At 47.1% G+C, this 22,656-nt stretch overlaps 1 protein-coding gene across 4 annotated transcripts in view; it reads left to right on the forward strand.

Moving 5' to 3' along the window:
• Positions 1-22,656, forward strand: part of LOC137424246 (uncharacterized) — a 75,327-nt gene that overhangs the window by 29,527 nt on the left and 23,144 nt on the right. For all 4 annotated transcript variants that reach the window (XM_078773984.1, XM_068111706.2, XM_078773986.1 and 1 more), the window contains exons 2-5: positions 520-570; positions 1,903-2,012; positions 4,115-4,214; positions 7,973-8,041. In XM_078773984.1, coding sequence (XP_078630110.1) covers positions 520-570; positions 1,903-2,012; positions 4,115-4,214; positions 7,973-8,041 — 330 coding nt within the window. The remainder of the gene's footprint in view (positions 1-519; positions 571-1,902; positions 2,013-4,114; positions 4,215-7,972; positions 8,042-22,656) is intronic.

The raw sequence follows: 22,656 nt of genomic DNA on the forward strand, positions 1-22,656 counted from the left end.
GGTGGGACAGAATTTGTCTAGGAGGTTTAAATCATACTGACACACCAATCATCAGATGTATGTTGGTGCAAGCACTGCCAGTCGGATGTACCGTATACAAGTTATTTGTTTATTTATTATTTGTCTGCGTCTCTAGTTATGTACGAGTATGTCATTTAATCTGATCACTGCCTCAATAAGTCAAATAAGAATCTCCATTGTCACATCAAGGTTGGTGTCGTTCATACAAATCAACCCACTTGGTTCCCATTCGAGGCTTCTGGCTTCCTTATTTGTTCTCTTCTCAAAGTCATTCTGTGTCCACTTGTTTTGGAGTGACACACATATCTATTAGGTTTTGTTCTGTACAAATAAATACATGTGAAAAATGGACGATTGAATTATTTGTAATCACTTTGAAAACCACAATGCTATTACTTTATATCCAATGCACTCACAAACCAATAAAACGTTCAACTTATTGATGCCTCCATCATTAAACAAGAAAATGACATTGTGTGTTTTTGTATTTCCTTCCAGAGGTCTCTGGAGGTCTAGATGGTCCCAGATCCAGGGGAAACATGGACGGAGGTACGATGTATGGGATTCTTCACCAGACCTTTGAGAGTCTTAGTGTAGCAGCATAGCAAACCTGTTGTGCATTTTGTGATACAAGCACCAAATTTGGCACAAATGTACATTAATATGTTGCGAACATTTTCAGATATTGGGCCACTTGAAATTCCGTAATTTTTTTTTTCAAATTTTTTCAAATTTCGTAATTTCAAATTTTTCGGGTGACACCGTCACAATTTCGGTCTTCGAGGCCGGCCGATATAGTGGGGCGGCTTAGCCCAAATATTCAAAAGAATTGTGCATTTTGTGATACAAGCACCAAATTTGGCACAAATGTACATTAATATGTTGCGAACATTGTGTGGTCAGCAATGAAGACGAGAGTCTGAATTACATGTATGCAAAAGACCTTGTGAACCAGTGAAGCAAATACACGGGTAAGCATGAATTAAATCTAGGGCATGATATAATTTCCATGATGTTTACCTCTACACTCAATGGTGGAAGGAGGTAATGTTTTGATCCCAGCTTGTCTGTATGTCTGTTTGTCTGTTAGTCCACAAAATTCCAGACAAAGCTTGTAGTAGTGGTAGTTGTAGTGGTAGTGGTGATAACAGAAATTGTTATATAGAACTGAACTTATATTATTATTATATGCAGAAAATAACTTCATTTCTATATGCCCTGCAGTGGACAGGTTAATTGGTTTATGCACTGAAGGGGTCACCCTGGTGTGCACTGCTGTGTTCTGCCTCACTGAGTTGTTCAGGTATGATGTACTCAGCACAAGCTTCCGGTCGGCCCGGAGGTGGGGGTGCGGGGCCTGTCACGGAACGTCAAAACAAACGGCCTGCCGGGGCCGCCCAAAAGTCGGGCGTGAGGGGCGCGTCCACTAATGGAACGCCTCTCGCTTCCCAGATCGAGGGCCACGTGGTCAGGAGAACCTCGTCCCTTCCGGTCACACTTTGCCTATCGGCCGGCCTCGAAGACCGAAATTGTGACGGTGTCACCCGAAAAATTTGAAATTACGAAATTTGAAAAAATTTGAAAAAAAAAATTACGGAATTTCAAGTGGCCCAATATCTGAAAATGTTCGCAACATATTAATGTACATTTGTGCCAAATTTGGTGCTTGTATCACAAAATGCACAATTCTTTTGAATATTTGGGCTAAGCCGCCCCACTATCTATCTATCCCTAATGGTGTAATTCATAATGCGTTGATTCCTTTCACACACATATTCGGTTTCTCATTTAAGTCTAACCGGTGTGACTTGACATTTGAGATCGTATGTCCTGCATGTTGAACTTTATCTTCTTGTGACTCTGCGTTTCTTGGCCATGCAGAGACCCCTTACCTGACGCAACAGAATGAGGTACCATGTGAGGACCAAGGCCTTAACTGCCGTTGCCTCACGGCTGAGCAGAGGAGGAAGCAACGTCTCAGTCAGGAACAGGTAAACAACTCACATTGGTGTTTGAAAAACAACTTTGAAAAAACAACTCACACAACCAACTTTGAAAGCTATCCTTTTTTTAAATCATTTCACATGATACCTGCAAAATTGTGCAAAAATAAAAGTCTACGCTATGGAAATAATTAAGGAACATTTCGTCAAAGTGCACAAGCATTGTTTTATTAATAATCAAATTGAATAGATTATAATCCCATGTGACCTTTCAGAGTGAACAAATAATAAATGCACCTAGATTGCCTACCAGATTACCAACAAAAACAAAATGCACATTCAAGTGAAAACGTATTTTTCATGATGGTGTCGAACTTTGGGGGTCGTGATTGTGTCCAACAGGTATTTATTGAGCATAAAGAAATTGCAGCCATATTGTTTTCCCCACACTTTTTGAAAAAAGGGGGGATATTATAATCAGCTCTATCTGTCTGTCTGTCTGTTTGTCTGTCTCCGTCCATTATGCTATCTGCTCTTAAACAGTTGTGCACATATTCACTACACGTGGTAGTTATGATCACTACATGGCAAGAAGGCGCAAGAGCAGTATAATTTTTGGCCCCGCTCCCTGGGGCGGGGTCAAAAGATCAAATACCAGAAAATGCAATTACGGGCACATTTTGAACATTTTTAAATGAAACTTTGTATAGTCGAACCCTGACATACGCAGGGAATACATTCCTGGAAAATGGCGTGAATGTTGAATCCGCGAATGTGGGGACATTGTTTGAATGCGGGAGGGGGGTTAACTCCGTGGTCTACACTCGTTGAAGAGCTAAGACACGAAACAAATCGGGACACAACATAAAAAGGGAACCAACAGCATGACAAAGGAGAAACGCCAACAGCAGGGCAGAGGAAGAAAGTAGATGGCACTTTTCAATAGCCTGAAACAAAATGGTGGCTTAATCCGGCGATGTCACAGTGGGCTGACCAAGATGGTGGAGCACCATTTTGGTAAGGCTTATTTTGGTTTTTTGTTATGAGCGCCCTGTTAATCATTTTCAAAAAGGGTGTTTTAACACACTCAAACATCCAGTTTTCATTCATGCACTCCGTTTGAGTTCAAAAGTATGCATGCAAAGTTGGGGCCGCTAGGTTTCATGGTTTTGGAGTTTTGGAGGAGACATGCATACACGCACACACACACACACACACACACACACACACACACACACACACACACACACACACACACACACCTCGTTTTTTACTCCCGCTAGGGAGTAATGCATTCGATAGTGTCCGTCCGTGTGTGTGTTCGTGTGTTCGTGTGTTTGTGAACAGGATATCTGGAAAAGTTCTGAACGGATTTGGATGAAAGTTGGTGGGATGATTGCCCTTGGGATAAGGAAGAATTGATTCGTTTTTGGTGAAGCTCAGGATATTATTCCCGATCCAGGAAGTTTTTTGGGGAATTTTCTTACCATTGGAAGATAGGGCTCAGCAGCGGCCACCCACGGCGGGAGTGTGCGCTCTACTGAGTGGCGTTCTAGTTGATATCTGTTCCTCACAATTCTGTCTCTCTCTTATTCACACAGACACACACACACACACACATACACATTCGCATACATATGCACATATATACACATATACATATAATATACACAAACATGTACACCCATACACATATACAAACATACACACATATACACACACACACACACACACACACATACACATTCACATACATATGCACATATATACACATATACATATAATATACACAAACATGTACACCCATACACATATACAAACATACACACATACATACACACACACACGCGCACACACACACACACACACACACACACACACACACACACACACACACACACTGACTAATGGACAAACATTGCCTTTTATTGTTTATAGATGTAAAGTTTTTACAATAAAATGTTTGGGCCATTGCTGAGGTCAGTTAAGATGACGTGGGAATTGTTACATTTTCACTCAATGTTTTTTGTTTGTTTGTTTTCATTTTCTCTTTGTCCCAGTTGGTTCAATAAGTTAACAACCAACTCACTGAGGTTGTCTCCTTACAATGAGTTGATCAGAGTTGCACTTTAATCTGTTGTGACATGCAGGACCAGATTGACAGTAGCTCACAGCGAACAACATCCAGGCCGAAGCGTTGGTCTTGGCAAGGAGATTCACCAGGATCCCCCAGCTCGCCCAGCTCTCCCAGTAAGCACCACACCTGGATGTCCGACATGAACGTCTGCATAATGGATATGCCTGTTTGCATCAACTTCATTATGATGGTTAAAAAAGTTGATGTTGGCTACATGACAGTCATGACGGTGAAAGTGGAGTCCACGTTGCGGGAAGAGTACCATGATCGCACCCTTCACCGGTGACATACTATATGACTCAACAATAATCACAACAACTTGCAATTAGTCAACCGACCATATGAGATACCACAAGGAGAATCAAACAGCTAATCCTTTATGTATCAGTGATATATTGGCAACATTAATCATTTCAATGATAAGAGCATACTTCATCCTAAAAACCGAACATTGGCTCGCACACAATGCTAATACAGTACAGCACATCGTTTGTAATCCCTCTGTGCAAAGTCCACAGAAAACTCTCGCATCTGCTTTATTGAAGCTCTCCAAGGGAAACCGGATGTGTTTGTGGTCATTATGTCCACATCTGGTTCTTCATGATATGAAACTGAGTACGAGCCATTATTCAAAGCTAAGAGCCCCTCTTGCTTTGAGAAAGGGCTCATGTCCCAAATGTCCCTTCACCTTTTCTCTCCTACAGCAGTTAGCATACCTCTGTGAACATTTGGTTGAGAAAATTAATTGTCATTTTTCCACCAATGCAAACTGCCGTTCGTCTTCATCAGGATGGGTTTTCCATGACATGATGCAAGTTATATATTTTTGATATAATTTGGTCAATGGTTGTTGCAAGCTGTTCATCATTTATGAACTTATTTCACGCACTCACACGGGCTGACAGGATGGCATTGAGGTGCGTACACTCCCCTCTAAACTGTCAGGCCTGGGTGGGAATCCTGACCCAGCTATAAACTGTCAGTTCGGTGTTTCACAGGCAAGATGGTTCATCATTGTGATGAACAACAACCAACAACCCTAACCCTAACCCTAACAACAACCCTAACCCTAACCCTAACAACAACCCTAACCCTAACAAGAACCCTAACCCTAACCCTAACAACAACCCTAACCCTAACCCTAACCCTAACAACAACCCTAACTCTAACCCTAACAACAACCCTAACCCTAACCCTAACAACAACCCTAACCCTAACCCTAACAACAACCCTAACTCTAACCCTAACAACAACCCTAACCCTAACTCCAGACTCGCGAAGAGTAGGCGAGCTTTTTCCGACACCAAGGCCAAATTACAAAATCCTGCCCTAACCGGCAAGGGGCACTGCATCGGCGGCACGGCCGCGCCCTCAGCCAATGACACTACCCCACCAGCCTTGTGCTGCATATGAACAAAGAAGACGTACTCACCTGCTCTTTCTCTCATATTTTGTCTGAATATTCTTCATATTTCAGTCAAAATGCACAAATCGAGGAATGTACACTCAAAAATAGTCAAATTTCTCCACTCCTAAACGCAGACCCAACATTGGCAAAACATGGTGACGTTGATGCATTAGGCATAATCAGGTGGTCAATGCAACGCAATAGACCATTTTCTTCTGTCCTGTCTGTCCAGAATCAAAATCAACATGTGGTGGAATAATATATGACATGACGGTGCTGTTTTCTTACTCCACCACTCGTGTGGATATCTGTCTCCCGATTCCCCCCTTTGATCCCCTGTCAGGTTGTGAACCCGCTGCCCCTGTTGTTTTTCTCCACCATGAGCCTCAGATTATGTATTTATAAAGTGAGACATGACTGATAGATGTAATGACAGTAATGCAAATTCACCAAGTGGAAAGATTTGAACCCAGGCTAGACTGTTTTGAGATTTGAACCCAGGCTAGACTGTTTTGAGATTTGAACCCAGGCTAGACTGTTTTGAGATTTGAACCCAGGCTAGACTGTTTTGAGATTTGAACCCAGGCTAGACTGTTTTGAGATTTGAACCCAGGCTAGACTGTTTTGAGATTTGAACCCAGGCTAGACTGTTTTGAGATTTGAACCCAGGCTAGACTGTTTTGAGATTTGAACCCAGGCTAGACTGTTTTGAGATTTGAACCCAGGCTAGACTGTTTTGAGATTTGAACCCAGGCTAGACTGTTTTGAGATTTGAACCCAGGCTAGACTGTTTTGAGATTTGAACCCAGGCTAGACTGTTTTGAGATTTGAACCCAGGCTAGACTGTTTTGAGATTTGAACCCAGGCTAGACTGTTTTGAGATTTGAACCAAGGCTAGACTGTTTTGAGATTTGAACCCAGGCTAGACTGTTTTGAGATTTGAACCCAGGCTAGACTGTTTTGAGATTTGAACCCAGGCTAGACTGTTTTGAGATTTGAACCAAGGCTAGACTGTTTTGAGATTTGAACCCAGGCTAGACTGTTTTGAGATTTGAACCCAGGCTAGACTGTTTTGAGATTTGAACCCAGGCTAGACTGTTTTGAGATTTGAACCCAGGCTAGACTGTTTTGAGATTTGAACCAAGGCTAGACTGTTTTGAGATTTGAACCCAGGCTAGACTGTTTTGAGATTTGAACCTAGGCTAGACTGTTTTGAGATTTGAACCCAGGCTAGACTGTTTTGAGATTTGAACCCAGGCTAGACTGTTTTGAGATTTGAACCCAGGCTAGACTGTTTTGAGATTTGAACCCAGGCTAGACTGTTTTGAGATTTGAACCCAGGCTAGACTGTTTTGAGATTTGAACCCAGGCTAGACTGTTTTGAGATTTGAACCCAGGCTAGACTGTTTTGAGATTTGAACCCAGGCTAGACTGTTTTGAGATTTGAACCCAGGCTAGACTGTTTTGAGATTTGAACCCAGGCTAGACTGTTTTGAGATTTGAACCCAGGCTAGACTGTTTTGAGATTTGAACCCAGGCTAGACTGTTTTGAGATTTGAACCCAGGCTAGACTGTTTTGAGATTTGAACCCAGGCTAGACTGTTTTGAGATTTGAACCCAGGCTAGACTGTTTTGAGATTTGAACCCAGGCTAGACTGTTTTGAGATTTGAACTTCCCACCATTGACTTCCCAACATTGTTTGTCTGTACTATATCCTTTTAGATGCGGAATGTCATGTAAGTAAGGAAGCAGCATGTACCATTTTAAAAGTTTTTGGTATAACTCGGCCTGAGTTTGAACCACTGACCTCCCAGACTCAAGGAGGACACTCCACTATACCAAGTCTGGTAGCTGTTGTACTACGGAAAGATAAAGTCCACTTCATGATGCAAGTTATACTAGATGCTTTAAAATGTCGCCATCTCTTTCACAACACTTGTTGTATTACCCTCCCTGCCAATGCCAATGAACCATTTGAAGCTTACATCAATATTTAACATTTGAGAGAATTACAGAATCTGATGTACTTGAACCATTTTTATTTTTATTTTTTTTTGTATACAGGATCAAGGCTCATGAAAGAGCTAACATTTATCACACAAAAAAATCAAACAGACACACACAGTATATAATAAGGGGAGCGGTAGACAAGATGGGGAGAGAAGGGGAAGCACACAAACACAACATTTGAGAGCAGGGACATCGGGAGATCTGTGGGAGGGAGAGGGATTGGGGGGAGGAGGCATGGGAAGGGGGGTGGGTGGGGTGGGAGAAGTATAAAACACACCATTGAAAGGTTATCATCTTTTCCTCACTGTGGTTAGTATTTAGCACTAGACTGCTCATTGCGGCAATTTAGCACTCGACCGGTAGCTCCATGCAGGGGTTTGTGACAAGTAGTAGTCAGGAACAACACTCACCTGTTCTTGGTCAAGTTACTTGTCTGACTGTTTCCCCAATAGGCAGCCCAGTGCGACATGGAAAAATCAACAAATCTCTTTCCTCGGCCCTCATCTCATCTCCAGATAAAGGTGTGTCTATTTTAATGCTGTTTTATCGGTTAAAATAATAAATTGAAAACTTGTCTTGGAAGATTGAAAAGGTGAAGATACTGTTGTGTGCTTTCTTTTGTGCTATGTTATTTCCGATTATGTTGTTATTGAATTGCTGGATGTTGAGGGATTGCTGGGTAGGGACGTGATTATGTAAGAAGAGGTGGAATTGTGGGGGAGTGAGAGGAGACGCCATCTTAACGGAGTCGGAGATGTATTCACGGCTATGTGCTTGAGAATAAACGGACTTGTGCCATGCATTGGGGTAATCAATCACATTGTTTGGGGTCTGTTGAGGGACGTAACAGATATCATGCATAATAATTATTGGTTTTGAATGAAGTCTAGTGATGCAAATACTTCAGATTATTTTCATAGTGCAGCTGCATCAGTTAGGGAGAGCATTTTGGGAGTCAAAAGATGTCTCCAAGAACAGCGGCTCTAAATAATATGAATACAGAGGGTTCTCGCTATATGTCCAAGATGCATTCCAGAAAAGTAACGAAATGAAATGACGGATAGCGGGGAATTTTCCCCATAATAATTAGTGTAATTAAAGGGGGATGTTTAGGATAGCGGGGAATTTTCCCCATAAGAATTAGTGTAATTAAGGGGGGATGTTTAGGATAGCAGGGAATTTTCCCCATAAGAATTAGTGTAATTAAGGGGGGATGTTTAGGATAGCGGGGAATTTTCCCCATAAGAATTAGTGTAATTAAGGGGGGATGTTTAGGATAGCGGGGAATTTTCCCCATAAGAATTAGTGTAATTAAGGGGGGATGTTTAGGATAGCGGGGAATTTTCCCCATAAGAATTAGTGTAATTAAGGGGGGATGTTTAGGATAGCAGGGAATTTTCCCCATAAGAATTAGTGTAATTAAAGGGGGATGTTTAGGATAGTGGGGAATTTTCCCCATAAGAATTAGTGTAATTAAGGGGGGATGTTTAGGATAGCGGGGAATTTTCCCCATAAGAATTAGTGTAATTAAGGGGGGATGTTTAGGATAGCAGGGAATTTTCCCCATAAGAATTAGTGTAATTAAGGGGGGATGTTTAGGACAGCGGGGAATTTTCCCCATAAGAATTAGTGTAATTAAGGGGGGATGTTTAGGATAGCGGGGAATTTTCCCCATAATAATTAGTGTAATTAAGGGGGGATGTTTCGGATAGCGGGGAATTTTCCCCATAAGAATTAGTGTAATTAAGGGGGGATGTTTAGGATAGCGGGGAATTTTCCCCATAAGAATTTGTGTAATTAAGGGGGGATGTTTAGGATAGCGGGGAATTTTCCCCATAAGAATTAGTGTAATTAAAGGGGGATGTTTAGGATAGCGGGGAATTTTCCCCATAAGAATTAGTGTAATTAAGGGGGATGTTTAGGATAGCGGGGAATTTTCCCCATAAGAATTAGTGTAATTAAGGGGGATGTTTAGGATAGCGGGGAATTTTCCCCATAAGAATTAGTGTAATTAAGGGGGGATGTTTAGGATAGCGGGGAATTTTCCCCATAAGAATTAGTGTAATTAAAGGGGGATGTTTAGGATAGTGGGGAATTTTCCCCATAAGAATTAGTGTAATTAAGGGGGATGTTTAGCATAGCGGGGAATTTTCCCCATAAGAATTAGTGTAATTAAGGGGGGATGTTTAGGATAGCGGAGAATTTTCCCCATAAGAATTAGTGTAATTAAGGGGGGATGTTTAGGATAGTGGGGAATTTTCCCCATAAGAATTAGTGTAATTAAAGGGGGATGTTTAGGATAGTGGGGAATTTTCCCCATAAGAATTAGTGTAATTAAGGGGGGATGTTTAGGATATCGGGGAATTTTCCCCATAATAATTAGTGTAATTAAGGGGGGATGTTTAGGATAGCGGGGAATTTTCCCCATAAGAATTAGTGTAATTAAAGGGGGATGTTTAGGATAGCGGGGAATTTTCCCCATAAGAATTAGTGTAATTAAAGGGGGGATGTTTAGGATAGCGGGGAATTCCCCCCATAAGAATTAGTGTAATTAAGGGGGGATGTTTAGGATAGCGGGGAATTTTCCCCATAAGAATTAGTGTAATTAAGGGGGGATGTTTAGGATAGCGGGGAATTTTAGCTCTTACACGAGCCTCGATCTTGTATACAAAAAATAAAAATAACAATGTGTTCCGATACTTAGATTGTGTCTTGTACAACACCACTCAACAAGCTTAGCAATCAAAAAATATGTCTGAAACACAAAACCTAGGTAAAAATACAGTAAATTAAACAAATTTTAAATCCCAAACATCTTTTTATCATACTTACTATATCTTTTAACTATTTTATCACAATAATTTAGTGGATTTACACCTTCAAAATCTCTCATCTCTAATTGTCTATGTCAAGATGCCTGCATCAGTCCTTTGCTCTCTAAATTATCCTTCCCATTGGGCCACATGATTTCCCTCACGGACCCAGGCTCCAGCCTTTGTGCCAGCGCAGGTGCTGTGAAGTCCGACACCCGTACTGCGACCCCTGCGGTCTCCACACCGGACCTTACTCAGAACTGCTATGGTCGCTGTGCCTGCAGCACAGGCCTCGTTACCTGAATGGCACATCTTCTGTGCCGTGTGTCAGGCCGTGCCATCTACACAGCCCTTGTCGGCATTCCTTAAAACTAGGGCATGCCCGTACTATATATAAGCTAGGACGTGCCCGTACGTGGGTGCCCGTTCCTTGCAAAAAAAAAAAAACTGCAAAAAAAAAAAAACTGCAAAAAAAAAACAATGGTTTGGTCCATTCGCAACGACCACAGAACCCCCCCCCCCCCCTCTATTTACATGAATGGTTTGGTCCATTCGCAAAGCCAAAGCGAACGACCACAGAACCCCCCCCTCTATTTACATGAATGGTTTGGTCCATTCGCAAAGCCAAAGGCAGAGCGAACGGCTTGCGAGTACGGTGACAATCCCCCCCCTCTATTTACATCAAATGGTTTGGTCCATTCGCAACGACCACAGAACCCCCCCCCCCCTCTATTTACATGAATGGTTTGGTCCATTCGCAACGACCACAGAACCCCCCCCTCTATTTACATGCAATGGTTTGGTCCATTCGCAACGCCAAAGCGAACGGCGAACGGCTAAATCGCCATAGCTCGGTAAGTACTTGTCCGATTAATTTCAAACCTTGAAAAGGCACATCCTCGGGTCCCCAGCAATATACCTGGCAAGTTAAAAGTATATCGGACCCGTGGTTGTCGAGAAACAGCGGTCACAGACAAACAGACGTACAGACGTACAGACGTACAAACGTACAAACGTACAGAGATTACTGGAATTATAGATAGATACAGTAATTTGAACAGTCGTCGATGGCAAACCAAGATAGTGAGCGATATCGACTGGTCATTCACCATTCCTATTTTGTTTCACAATGTGCAATTTAACATCCAGAGTTACACGACTGTGTTGCCACTTACGTGCAGGTTCACCCTTTTCGTTACCACTTTGTTTACCACTCATCGTTCAACTATTACTGTCGTAATGTGCACAAATGTAAAAAAAAAATACAGTACAGTAGAGTACTGTACAGTATGTGGAGGAGTTAATGCCAACAATGCACAGCGTGGGATAGATTCTGAGGGAGAGGACGCAGTGCATTGTGGGGTAGAACGCTGGGCAGGTGGTATGTAAAACATTGTGGGGTGGCACACCTGGTAACGAGTCTTCCATCCAATGAACAATAGTGCAGGGAACTGTTGAATGTATAATGAAAATGTTCCGAAGTAACTTATGGACTTGGATGCGAAACGACAGATAGCGGGGAGACTTGTGGCGGGGACCCCTGTATCACCATGGAAATGAGCGATATGAACATCACTAATGAAGCTGGAAGCAAATAGCTCAAAAGCAATCCAACCCTCACTTCGATCCTAAAGGAGCTCCCATTGTCATAGTTTGTATTGACTTTTGCTTCCGAAGTTTGTTATTTCTGATTGTGATTATGATGTACAGAGTGTCGGTGCTGCCAATGCAGTTTATTTGCAAGGGTTGGTTTGCCATTTCATTCCCAGCAAGTAGTTAGGGTCCACAAAATTACAAGAAATATGACTTTTTCTCATATCCGGATAATACTAATGATCCATGTAAATTTGCTCAGACATATTAGGATTAGCTCATCATTACTTTTTCTAAGGCATGTACTCTTTTTCAATATGGGCAATCTAATTATTACCAATGCACGGAGAGGGTTCGACATTGCTAAATTAAGAAAACTAGTGAATAAAAAATCCATCCGTAAATCCCCCAGAATTATGGATGAGATCGTTTCCTCAGAATTGGGGTATTTTAGTATGACTTGGAACACCCCCTCCCACTGGGAGTGGCGCTATATGATACACATTTACACAGAGAGAATTGGGGTCACCCCCACCCTGAACCCCGAGGACAATTAATCTTTTTTTACTGCCCATAGCCTCCCCCCAATCCTCACCCACTCCCCAACACTCCCCCTGCCCCTTCCGTGTACAACCACAAGCTGTTGCCAAATCCTTCCGCCCAGCGGCTCAGGAGTGCATGGAGGTCAAACAAACAAACCAACAAAGACTGTTCTCAAATTACAGTCACGTGAAAAAGTAAGTACACCCCATGTAAAGTTTTGACATTTTCAAAATATTTCAACATACAGCTATTTGATCTTCATTTCAACAATATTGGTTGATAAAGGTGATATAATATAACAAATATCATGAAACATTTACATTTTGTAGTCCATTGTATAATTTAAATAAACATAAATGCAAATTTCGCATGTGGAAAAAGTAAGTCCACCCTTGGCTCGAATAGGTGGTATTGCCCCCTTTGGCAGAAACAACCTCAAGTAGGCGTTTCTTATAACTGTCTACCAGTCTCTGACATCGACTGGGAGAAATTTTTGTCCACTCCTCCATGCAGAATTCTTTCAGCTGTGCGATATTTGAGGGGTTTCTTGCATGCACAGCTCGTTTCAAATCCCCCCACAACATCTCGATGGGATTTAGATCCGGGCTTTGACTTGGCCATTCCAGAACCCTCCATTTCTTTCTTCTCAGCCATTCCTTGGTGGATTTACTGGTATGTTTAGGGTCATTGTCATGTAGCAAGGTCCACTTTCGGTTGAGCTTCAACTTCTCCGACAGATGGCCTCACATTATCCTCAAGCACCCTCTGGTACAATGAAGAATTCATAGTGGATTCTATGATGGTGAGCTGCCCAGGCCCTGATGCAGCAAAGCTGCCCCAAACCATAATATTTCCACCACCATTTCCACCACCATGCTTTACAGTTGGTATAAGGTTCTTGTGGTCAAATGCTGTCTTTGGTTTTCGCCAAACATGTCTTCTGGTACTGTGGCCAAATAGCTCTATCTTTGACTCATCTGTCCAGAGCACATTGCTCCAGAAGTGCTGGTCTTTGCCTAGGTGTTCATTGGCAAACTTTAGTCTTGCCCTGATGTTCTTTCTGGACAGCAAAGGTTTCCTCCTGGCACACCTCCCATGTAGATCAAATTTGTGCAGCCTCTTTCTAATGGTAGACTCGTGCACTTTGACATCAACAGTGGCAAGAGCTACCTGTAGGTCCCGTTATGACATTCTGAGGTTCTTTAGAGACTTCTTTCAGCATCTTGCGGTCTGCTCTCGGGCTGAACTTGCTGGGACGGCCTGGCCTGAACAAGTTGGGAGTTGTTTGGAATCTTCTCCACTTGTAGTTGATCTTCTGGACAGTCGAATGATTTATTTCAAATTGTTTGGAGATCTTTTTAAATCCCTTCCCAGACTCGTAGGCATCTATAACCTTCTTTCTGAAGGCCTCAGAGAGCTCTTTTGATCTAGGCATGGTGACGCCACACACTTCAACAACAAAGAGCAAACCAAACTAAATGTCTGAGGTTTAAATAAGACAGGTACCTCCAAGATCCTCTCTAACGATGTTCTAATCATTTGCGCCCGAGCTGGTGCACCTGATTCTAATTTTAGGTATTTGAAGTAGTGATAAATGTAGGGGTGTACTTACTTTTTCCACATGCGAAATTTGCATTTATGTTTATTTAAATTATACAATGGACTACAAAATGTAAATGTTTCTTGATATTTGTTATATTATATCACCTTTATCTATCAATATTGTTGAAATGAAGATCAAATAGCTGTATGTTGAAATATGTTGAAAAATTCAAAACTTTACATGGGGTGTACTTACTTTTTCACGTGACTGTATATATACTATCAACGGTACCCGCCCTATGGGCGGGGCTTCAATTTGGAGGCCCAAATGAAAAGGCAAAATATCAGAAATTGAAGGCTTTTTATATTTTAAACGATTTATATAAACATCCGTTAAATTATATCACACGCAAATCATAAAAATCTAAACAGTATTTGTAGAATTTGAATAAAAGCCACATCACTGTTCATATCGGTAAATATTATACCATCGTGTTTGGAAAAACTGGAAAATTGGAAATTGGAAAAATTGGAAAAACAATATAGCCTATTTTACTCCAGGGGGTCCGAGGATTATCCACCCAAAATTTAGTTGCGGTTGGTTGAGCCGTGTTTGCGGTACCTGGGAACAGACGGACGGACAGACAGACATTTGGTGAATTATAGTAAGATAACTAGCAGAGTACCCACCCTACGGGCGATCTTGTTCCAAGCTTGCAACACGTTCTTCTGTTATATACCTTTATTTGGACGATGTACAGGCAACAACTGACAGCGCTCTCTCAGATAAAACAAATACCCTGGGTTCCATGCATGAAGAAAAAAACATGCCTATTGCTTAGGCCTATTGAAACATGCCTATTGCCTTACATGCCTTACATTGAAACATGCCTTAGAAAACATGCCTATTGAAAACATGCCTAATCACCTTCACCTTCATCAACCATCATTGCTGCTGAAATATGGCATGACCAAAAATCATGTTTGCTTTGCTGTGAAGCTGTGTTGGAAACTTTGGTTTGCACATCGGCTTAAAATGAGTGAAATGAAACATTTTGAATTATTCTCACTCAGATTTCAACATCACCATAATGCATATTATCGAGTTTGTTTAAATATAAGATGACTTTCTTCATCTAAGGTGACGATGATTTGTAATACCAGATGCCTCTGAGTGGCGCTATAGGATACCCATTTAAATAGAGAGAATTGGGGTATTCCCACCACCCTGAACCCCCTCCGCCAGATAGGCTACCCTGACAGAAACCATACATGGGGTACCCAGAGGCAATATGCAAAATTTGGTTGGATTTTGTTCATTTTTAGCTCACCTGGAACGAAGTTCAAGGGAGCTTATGCGATGGCACGTGTTTTCAGTCCGTCCGTCTGTCCATAAACACTTGAAACTTCTTCTCCGAAACCGCTGATGGGATTGCGACAAAATTTGGCACAAATTATATTTGTTGTGTTGTGACTAAAGTTTGTTCACGGTATTAAAAAAAAATCTGGGTCTAAGGGGGTTTGCTGGGGATCAAAGTGCATTGAGGTTTGACCCCCCCCCCCCCCCCCCCCCCCCCAAAAAAATGGAAATTTGCTTTTTTCTCTGAAACTACACACAATATTTCGATGAAACTTGACCACAACCTTAATCACCCGTGTTGTACCAAAGCTTGCTCACAGCATTAACAAAAAATCGGGCCGTGAAGGGTCTACTGGGGGGTTGCCCCCCAAAATAGGTATTTGCTGTTTTCTCTGAAACTACATTCACAATTTCAATGAAACTTCACCACAATCTTCATCACCCGTGATGTACCAATGTTTGTTCAAGGCATTAGAAAAATTGGGGTCTGAGGAGGTATACAGGATGGAAGGGGGGGGGGGGGAGGAGGGTAGGGGTTGCCTGCGAAATAGGTATTTTTTTTGTTTTTTGTTTAAAGTCTTATGATTATGTTAGTATGATTCTACATATACTGCCCTGTCTTCTAGAAACCATTCAAATTGGTTAAAAATACCTTTAGTCAGTGTAGTATACTGTTTATTCTACCAAGTGAGTGCCAGGGGTATTGCTACTATGTTTATTTTTCGTTTTTTAAGCATATATAAGCGAACAAACACAAATTGAGCTTTATATATTTGATGATAAGAATTGAGAAATGGAAGTGTGACAGGAGAGAGATAAGAGAGAGAGATGATAGGAGAGATAGGAGAGAAGAGCAGTTGGAGATGTGTGGGAGGAGTGGGAAAAGGATGGAAATAAGTTTGGTTGGAGATATGAATAAGAGGAGAGGAAGGACAGCGTGTACAGAATTGTGGTTGTGGGGAGGGGAGAGGGGAGAGAACTAAAGGCTCCTCCATTATTTGCTTAAATCATAAATCAACAGTGCTCTATCTGGCCAATGAAATTGTGTTCCTACTTTGTTATGGGGAAGGTGAAGAGGCAAGAAAGCAATCTGTTGGAATTATGGGATTTCTAGGAAGAGTACCCGTCCCAAGTGATGGGAAAAGCTCGCATAGGATCCCCCTCCTCTCTCTCTCTCTCTCCCCTACTTTCTCTCTCTCTCTCTCCCCCCTCCTCTCTCTCTCTCTCCCCCCTACTCTCTCTCTCTCTCCCCTACTTTCTCTCTCTCCCCCCTACTTTCTCTCTCTCTCTCCCCCCTCCTCTCTCTCTCTCTCTCTCCCCTACTTTCTCTCTCACCCAGTCCCCTCCCTCCTGCCCATGCCCCTCCCTCTCCCCTCTCCTGGACGAACGGACAACCATCTTTGTCATATATATATATATATCTATATATATATCTATATATATATATATATATATATATATATATATATATATATATATATATATACATACATATATATATGTATGTATATATATATATATGTATATATATATATATGTAGCGGTTACCGCTGGATGCACACAATCGCCTTGCACCGGCCAAAACACGGCCAGACGCGCCTCTCCCGGGCATGCCCGGACTCACTGTTCCCGGGCACGCCCGAACCTCCCGGGCAAGCCCGCTCTCGCCTTTCCAGGGCTCGCCCAGAGCGTCCGGGCATGCCCGCTATCGCCTTTCCAGGGCTCGCCCAGAGCGTCCGGGCATGCCCGCTATCGCCTTTCCAGGGCTCGCCCAGAGCGTCCGGGCATGCCCGCTCTCGCTTTTCCAGTGCTCGTCCAGAGCGCCCGGGCACGCCCAGCCTCGACTTGCCAGGCCGCAGCCAAACACGCCCGGGCAGGTCCAGACTCGCCTTTCCAAGGCTCGCCCTTGACACCCGGGCATGCCCGGTATAGCTTTTGCCGGGCAAACTTCCCGACATAAATGTGTATATATATTGCTGCCCGATAAACGGGCTTGTCAGAATACCTGAGCTGTTTTGTTTCAATAAAGCAACTCGGACGAATTCCGTCTTTGGTCGCGTCAATTCTTTTGACTCGCGTTGGAGCGCAGTTCCTTCATTGGTGACCCCGACGTGATACGGCAGTGACGCTTAAACTGCCTACCTTCTGGGAGGCTCACGCAGCTGTTTGGTTCGCTCAGGCGGACTCTCAGTTCGCCCTGTGAGGCATCACCGCGGACGCCACCTGCTTCCACCATGTTGTGGCGGCGCTCGGTTCCGCCACCGCGGCCCGCGCCTTGAGCCTCCTCGAGCACCCGCCGGCTGCTGACAAATACGACGCGCTGAAGACACTCCTCCTCGACGCTTTCGCCCTCTCACCGGCAGCACGCGCACGGCGCCTGCTCGCTCTGCCCGAGCTCGGCGACACGCGCCCGTCCGAGCGCATGGACTATATGCTCTCGTTGCTCGGTGAGCACTCTCCGGATTTTCTGTTCCGCGAGCTGTTCCTTCGCCAGCTGCCTCACCCGGTACGCCTCGCCCTGGCTGGCACGTTGATCACGGATTCCCGCGCCCTCGCCAGGGAAGCCGATAAGATCTCCTCGGCGGGCCAGCACATCGGCGCGGTTACCTGGAGCCCGCCGCCGTCCGAGGCGACGCCCACGACACCCGAGCGCCCTGCGCAGTTGGAGGCCGAACTGCGGGTGCAACTGGCGGCCGCCACGCCGCACCGCCCGCTTCCGACACGATGGCCGGGGCCTCCACCTGACCGGGCGTGATGTTATTACCACGCCAGGTTCGGACACAAGGCTCGGACGTGCCGGCCCCCGTGCACTTTCGGCAGGTCGGGAAACGGCTGGGCCGGCGTTAATTCCCAGCCATGAGCGCCGGCCACTCGGGCAACTTGCTGTTTATTCGGGACAACGCGTCTGGGCGGCGTTTCCTGTGTGACACCGGCGCCCAACTGAGCGTCATACCCACCTCCGAGCAGGACAGGCGGGACGCCGTTTGCGGCCCCTCTTTGGTCGCTGCTAATGGCTCGGCCATACGCACTTTCGGCCCACGCGTCGTCACCCTCTGCTTCGGCAGCCAGCGTTTTCAATGGACTTTTGTGACCGCCTGCATCCCCATGGCTTTGCTGGGCGCCGACTTCCTCTGCGCGCACGGGCTGCTGGTCGACGTCAAACGTCGTCGCCTTGTCAACGCCGAGACCTTCAGCTCCCTGGCGTGCACGATGATCAGCTCCACGCCGACCGAACTGGCGTGCGCCCTCCCGGCAGCGAACGAGTTTGCTCGCCTGCTCGCGGAATTCCCGGCCCTCACGCGGCCGACGTTTTCGGCCGTCGCGGTGCGGCACGGGATCGAGCACCACATACCCACTACGGGCCCGCCGGTCTACGCCAGGGCCCGCCGCCTCAACCCGGCCAAGCTTGCCGTGGCGAAGGCCGAGTTCGACGCGTTGGAGCACCTCGGCATCGTGCGGCGCTCCGATAGCACGTGGGCCTCGCCACTGCACATCGTGCCAAAGCCGGGGGGTGGATGGCGCCCGTGTGGCGACTACCGCCGTCTCAACGACGCTACCACCCCCGACAGGTACCCGATCCCACATATTCAGGACTTTTCCGCCCATTTGGCGGGACGGGTCATCTTTTCGAAAATTGACCTGATACGGGGCTACCACCAGGTACCTGTCCGGGCGGCCGACGTCCCGAAGACGGCCGTCATCACGCCGTTCGGCCTGTTCGAATTTTTGCGGATGCCGTTTGGCCTCAAGAACGCGGCCCAGGCGTTCCAGCGCTTGATGGACGGCGTGCTGCGCGACCTGCCGTTTCTTTTCGTCTATCTGGACGATATCCTCGTCGCCAGCACGTCCCGCGCCGAGCACCTCCTCCACCTCCGAACACTGTTCGGTCGCCTCAGCGAGCACGGCTTAATTGTCAATCCGGTCAAATGCCACTTCGGCGCGACGACCGTTGACTTTTTGGGCCACCGCATCACCAAGACCGGGACCGTGCCGCTGCCGGCCAAGGTCGAGGCCATCACCACGTTCCCGCGTCCCCGTTCCATCAAGGCCCTCCAAGAGTTCCTCGGCATGGTGAATTTTTATCACCGATTCGTGCCCCGCGCTGCTCAGCTCATGCGGCCCCTTTACGAGGCCCTCCGGGGCAAGCCGGCCAAGCATGACATTGTTTGGTCCGCGGCCATGGACGCGGCCTTCACCAGCGCCAAACGGGCCCTCGCCGACGCAACGCTGCTGGCTCACCCGGTGCTCAACGCGCCCATCGCCCTCACTACGGACGCCTCCAACTACGCGGTGGGCGCCGTCCATGAGCAATGGGTGGATGGGGTTTGGCAGCCACTCGCTTTTTTCAGCCGGCAACTCCGGCCAAACGAGTTAAACTACAGCACGTTCGACCGCGAGCTGCTCGGGCTATTCCTGGCCGTTCGCCATTTCCGACACCTCCTGGAGGGCCGCCCGTTCACGGCTTTCGTCGACCACAAGCCGTTGGTCTACGCAATGGCTAAGGTCACGGAGCCGTGGTCGGCCCGCCAGCAGCGCCACCTCTCCGCCGTGTCGGAGTTCACCACGGACATCCGGCACGTCGCCGGCAAAGACAACGCCGTGGCCGACTGTCTTTCTCGGGCCAGCGCGAACGCGGTCCACCTCGGCGTGGACTTCGCGCTCATGGCGGCCGACCAGACCACCGACGCCTCGGTGCAGGCACTCCGTGCGGCGGACACGGGCCTCCGCCTGGCCGACATTCCCTTCGCGGGCACCGTCCTGCTCTGCGACGTCTCCCAGGGCCAGCCTCGCCCCATCGTGCCCGTTTCCTGGCAGCGCCGCATCTTCGCCTCCATCCACGGCCTTTCTCACCCGGGCCGGAAAGCTTCTCAGAAGCTGGTGTTGGCGCGTTTCGTCTGGCACGGCCTTCGACGAAACATCCGCGACTGGGCCAACGCCTGCACGGCCTGCCAGCGGGTCAAGGTCCACCGCCACACCCAGGCCCCGCTGGCACCTTTCGCCGTGCCTGAACGGCGTTTCGACCACGTCCACGTGGACCTGGTGGGTCCCCTGCCCCCCTCGCGGGGGTTCACCCACCTGCTCACCATGGTGGACAGGACCACCAGGTGGCCGGAGGCCGTGCCCCTCACCTCCACCACCACCGCCGACGTGGCGCAGGCGTTCATCGCCACCTGGGTCGCACGCTTCGGCGCACCAGCGGACATCTCGTCCGACCGCGGCCCACAGTTCACGTCTGAGCTTTGGGGCGCGGTCGCCCGTTCGTTGGGGGTCATGCTGCACCGCACCACGGCCTACCACCCCCAAGCCAACGGGTTGTGCGAGCGGTTTCACCGCTCCATGAAGGCCGCACTCATGGCCGGCCTTCAGGACGACGGTTGGGCCGACCGGCTGCCGTGGGTCCTTTTGGGCCTTCGCACGGCCCCCAAGGAAGACCTCCAGGCGTCCGCCGCCGAGCTCGTCTACGGCCAGCCGCTCCGCGTCCCGGGCGAATTCGTGCCCGACGCTACCAGTCCCTGGTCCGCCGCTCGCCAGCGCTCGGACCTCCAGGAGGCCGCCCGACGATTTGCCCCCGTGCCGACGTCCCGCCACGGTGGCCCCCAGTCCTACGTCCCCCCGGCGCTTCGCACAGCGGAGTACGTCTTTGTGCGTAATGATGCGCACCAGGGGCCACTCCGGCCGCCGTACGACGGGCCCTTCCGGGTCCTGCGCCGGGGCGACAAGTCTTTCATCGTCGACTTCGGCGGCCGGCCGGACCGGATTTCTGTGGACCGCCTCAAACCGGCGCACATGGACGTCGACCGACCACCACGGTTGGCCCTTTCTCCGCGGCGAGGCCGCCCCCCATCCACAGTTCCCCCCGCTCGACCACCCACCACCACGTCGGACCCCTCCCCACGACACTCCAGGGGTCGCTTCGGCCGGGTCATCCGGACCCCCCTTAAATTGACCCTGCCGGTGCAGGTCGATTCTGGAGGGGCGTGTGTAGCGGTTACCGCTGGATGCACACAATCGCCTTGCACCGGCCAGAACACGGCCAGACGCGCCTCTCCCGGGCATGCCTGGACTCACTGTTCCCGGGCACGCCCGAACCTCCCGGGCACGCCCGGTCTCGTCTTTCCCGGGCATGCCCGCTCTCGCCTTTCCAGGGCTCGCCCAGAGCGTCCGGGCATGCCCGCTATCGCCTTTTCAGGGCTCGCCCAGAGCGTCCGGGCATGCCCGCTATCGCCTTTCCAGGGCTCGCCCAGAGCGTCCGGGCATGCCCGCTATCGCCTTTCCAGGGCTCGCCCAGAGCGTCCGGGCATGCCCGCTCTCGCTTTTCCAGTGCTCGTCCAGAGCGCCCGGGCACGCCCAGCCTCGACTTGCCAGGCCGCAGCCAAACACGCCCGGGCAGGTCCAGACTCGCCTTTCCAAGGCTCGCCCTTGACACCCGGGCATGCCCGGTATAGCTTTTGCCGGGCAAACTTCCCGACATAAATGTGTATATATATTGCTGCCCGATAAACGGGCTTGTCAGAATACCTGAGCTGTTTTGTTTCAACAAAGCAACTCGGACGAATTCCGTCTTTGGTCGCGTCAATTCTTTCGACTCGCGTTGGAGCGCAGTTCCTTCATATATATATATATGTATATATATATATATATATATATATATATATATATATATATATATATATATATATATATATATATATATATATATATATATATATATATATATATATATGTTTATATTATAGGACTAGTAAAAAGCCCGTCAAAAATAAGGCGTTTGGAATCGTTTATTCAACGGTGCAGCCTCGTGAGTGTGCCAGTCTGAAGCCTAGGCCTAGTTTAAGGTGTGATTATATCTTTTTATTTATTAGACATCCCTGGTGTTGGGCTAGCGGCTAGGGTGCCGGCTTAGGATACCTAGGATCCTGGGTTTGAATCCTGGTCAATCGCTGAATTAACGCCAGGGGGGTTGACTCAGCCTGTATTCATCCTTCCGAGGTCGGCTAATTGAGTACCAGTTCACTGGTAATTCCCTGCTTGTCGTTAAAGGTGGCAAAAAGGGTTGGCGTCAGGAAGGGCATCCGGCCGTAAAACATTGCTTCAAAAAGGGGACCGAAAAACAACAACAACCACAGTTCCCAAAAAAGGCCAACCCCCGCTTGCGGGGAAAAATGGCCTCTAAAGGTGGTTTTTTTTTTTTATACGGACAAAAATGAATACTCATTTTACTCTGCGCATGTTGCACATCATGTGCAGCAAATTTCACCTCCCTGCGCCTTGTATTTATTTTTTT

Source organism: Myxine glutinosa, chromosome 3 (genome assembly GCF_964187855.1).
Source record: "Myxine glutinosa chromosome 3, kmMyxGlut1.1, whole genome shotgun sequence".
Lineage (NCBI taxonomy): Eukaryota > Metazoa > Chordata > Myxini > Myxiniformes > Myxinidae > Myxine > Myxine glutinosa.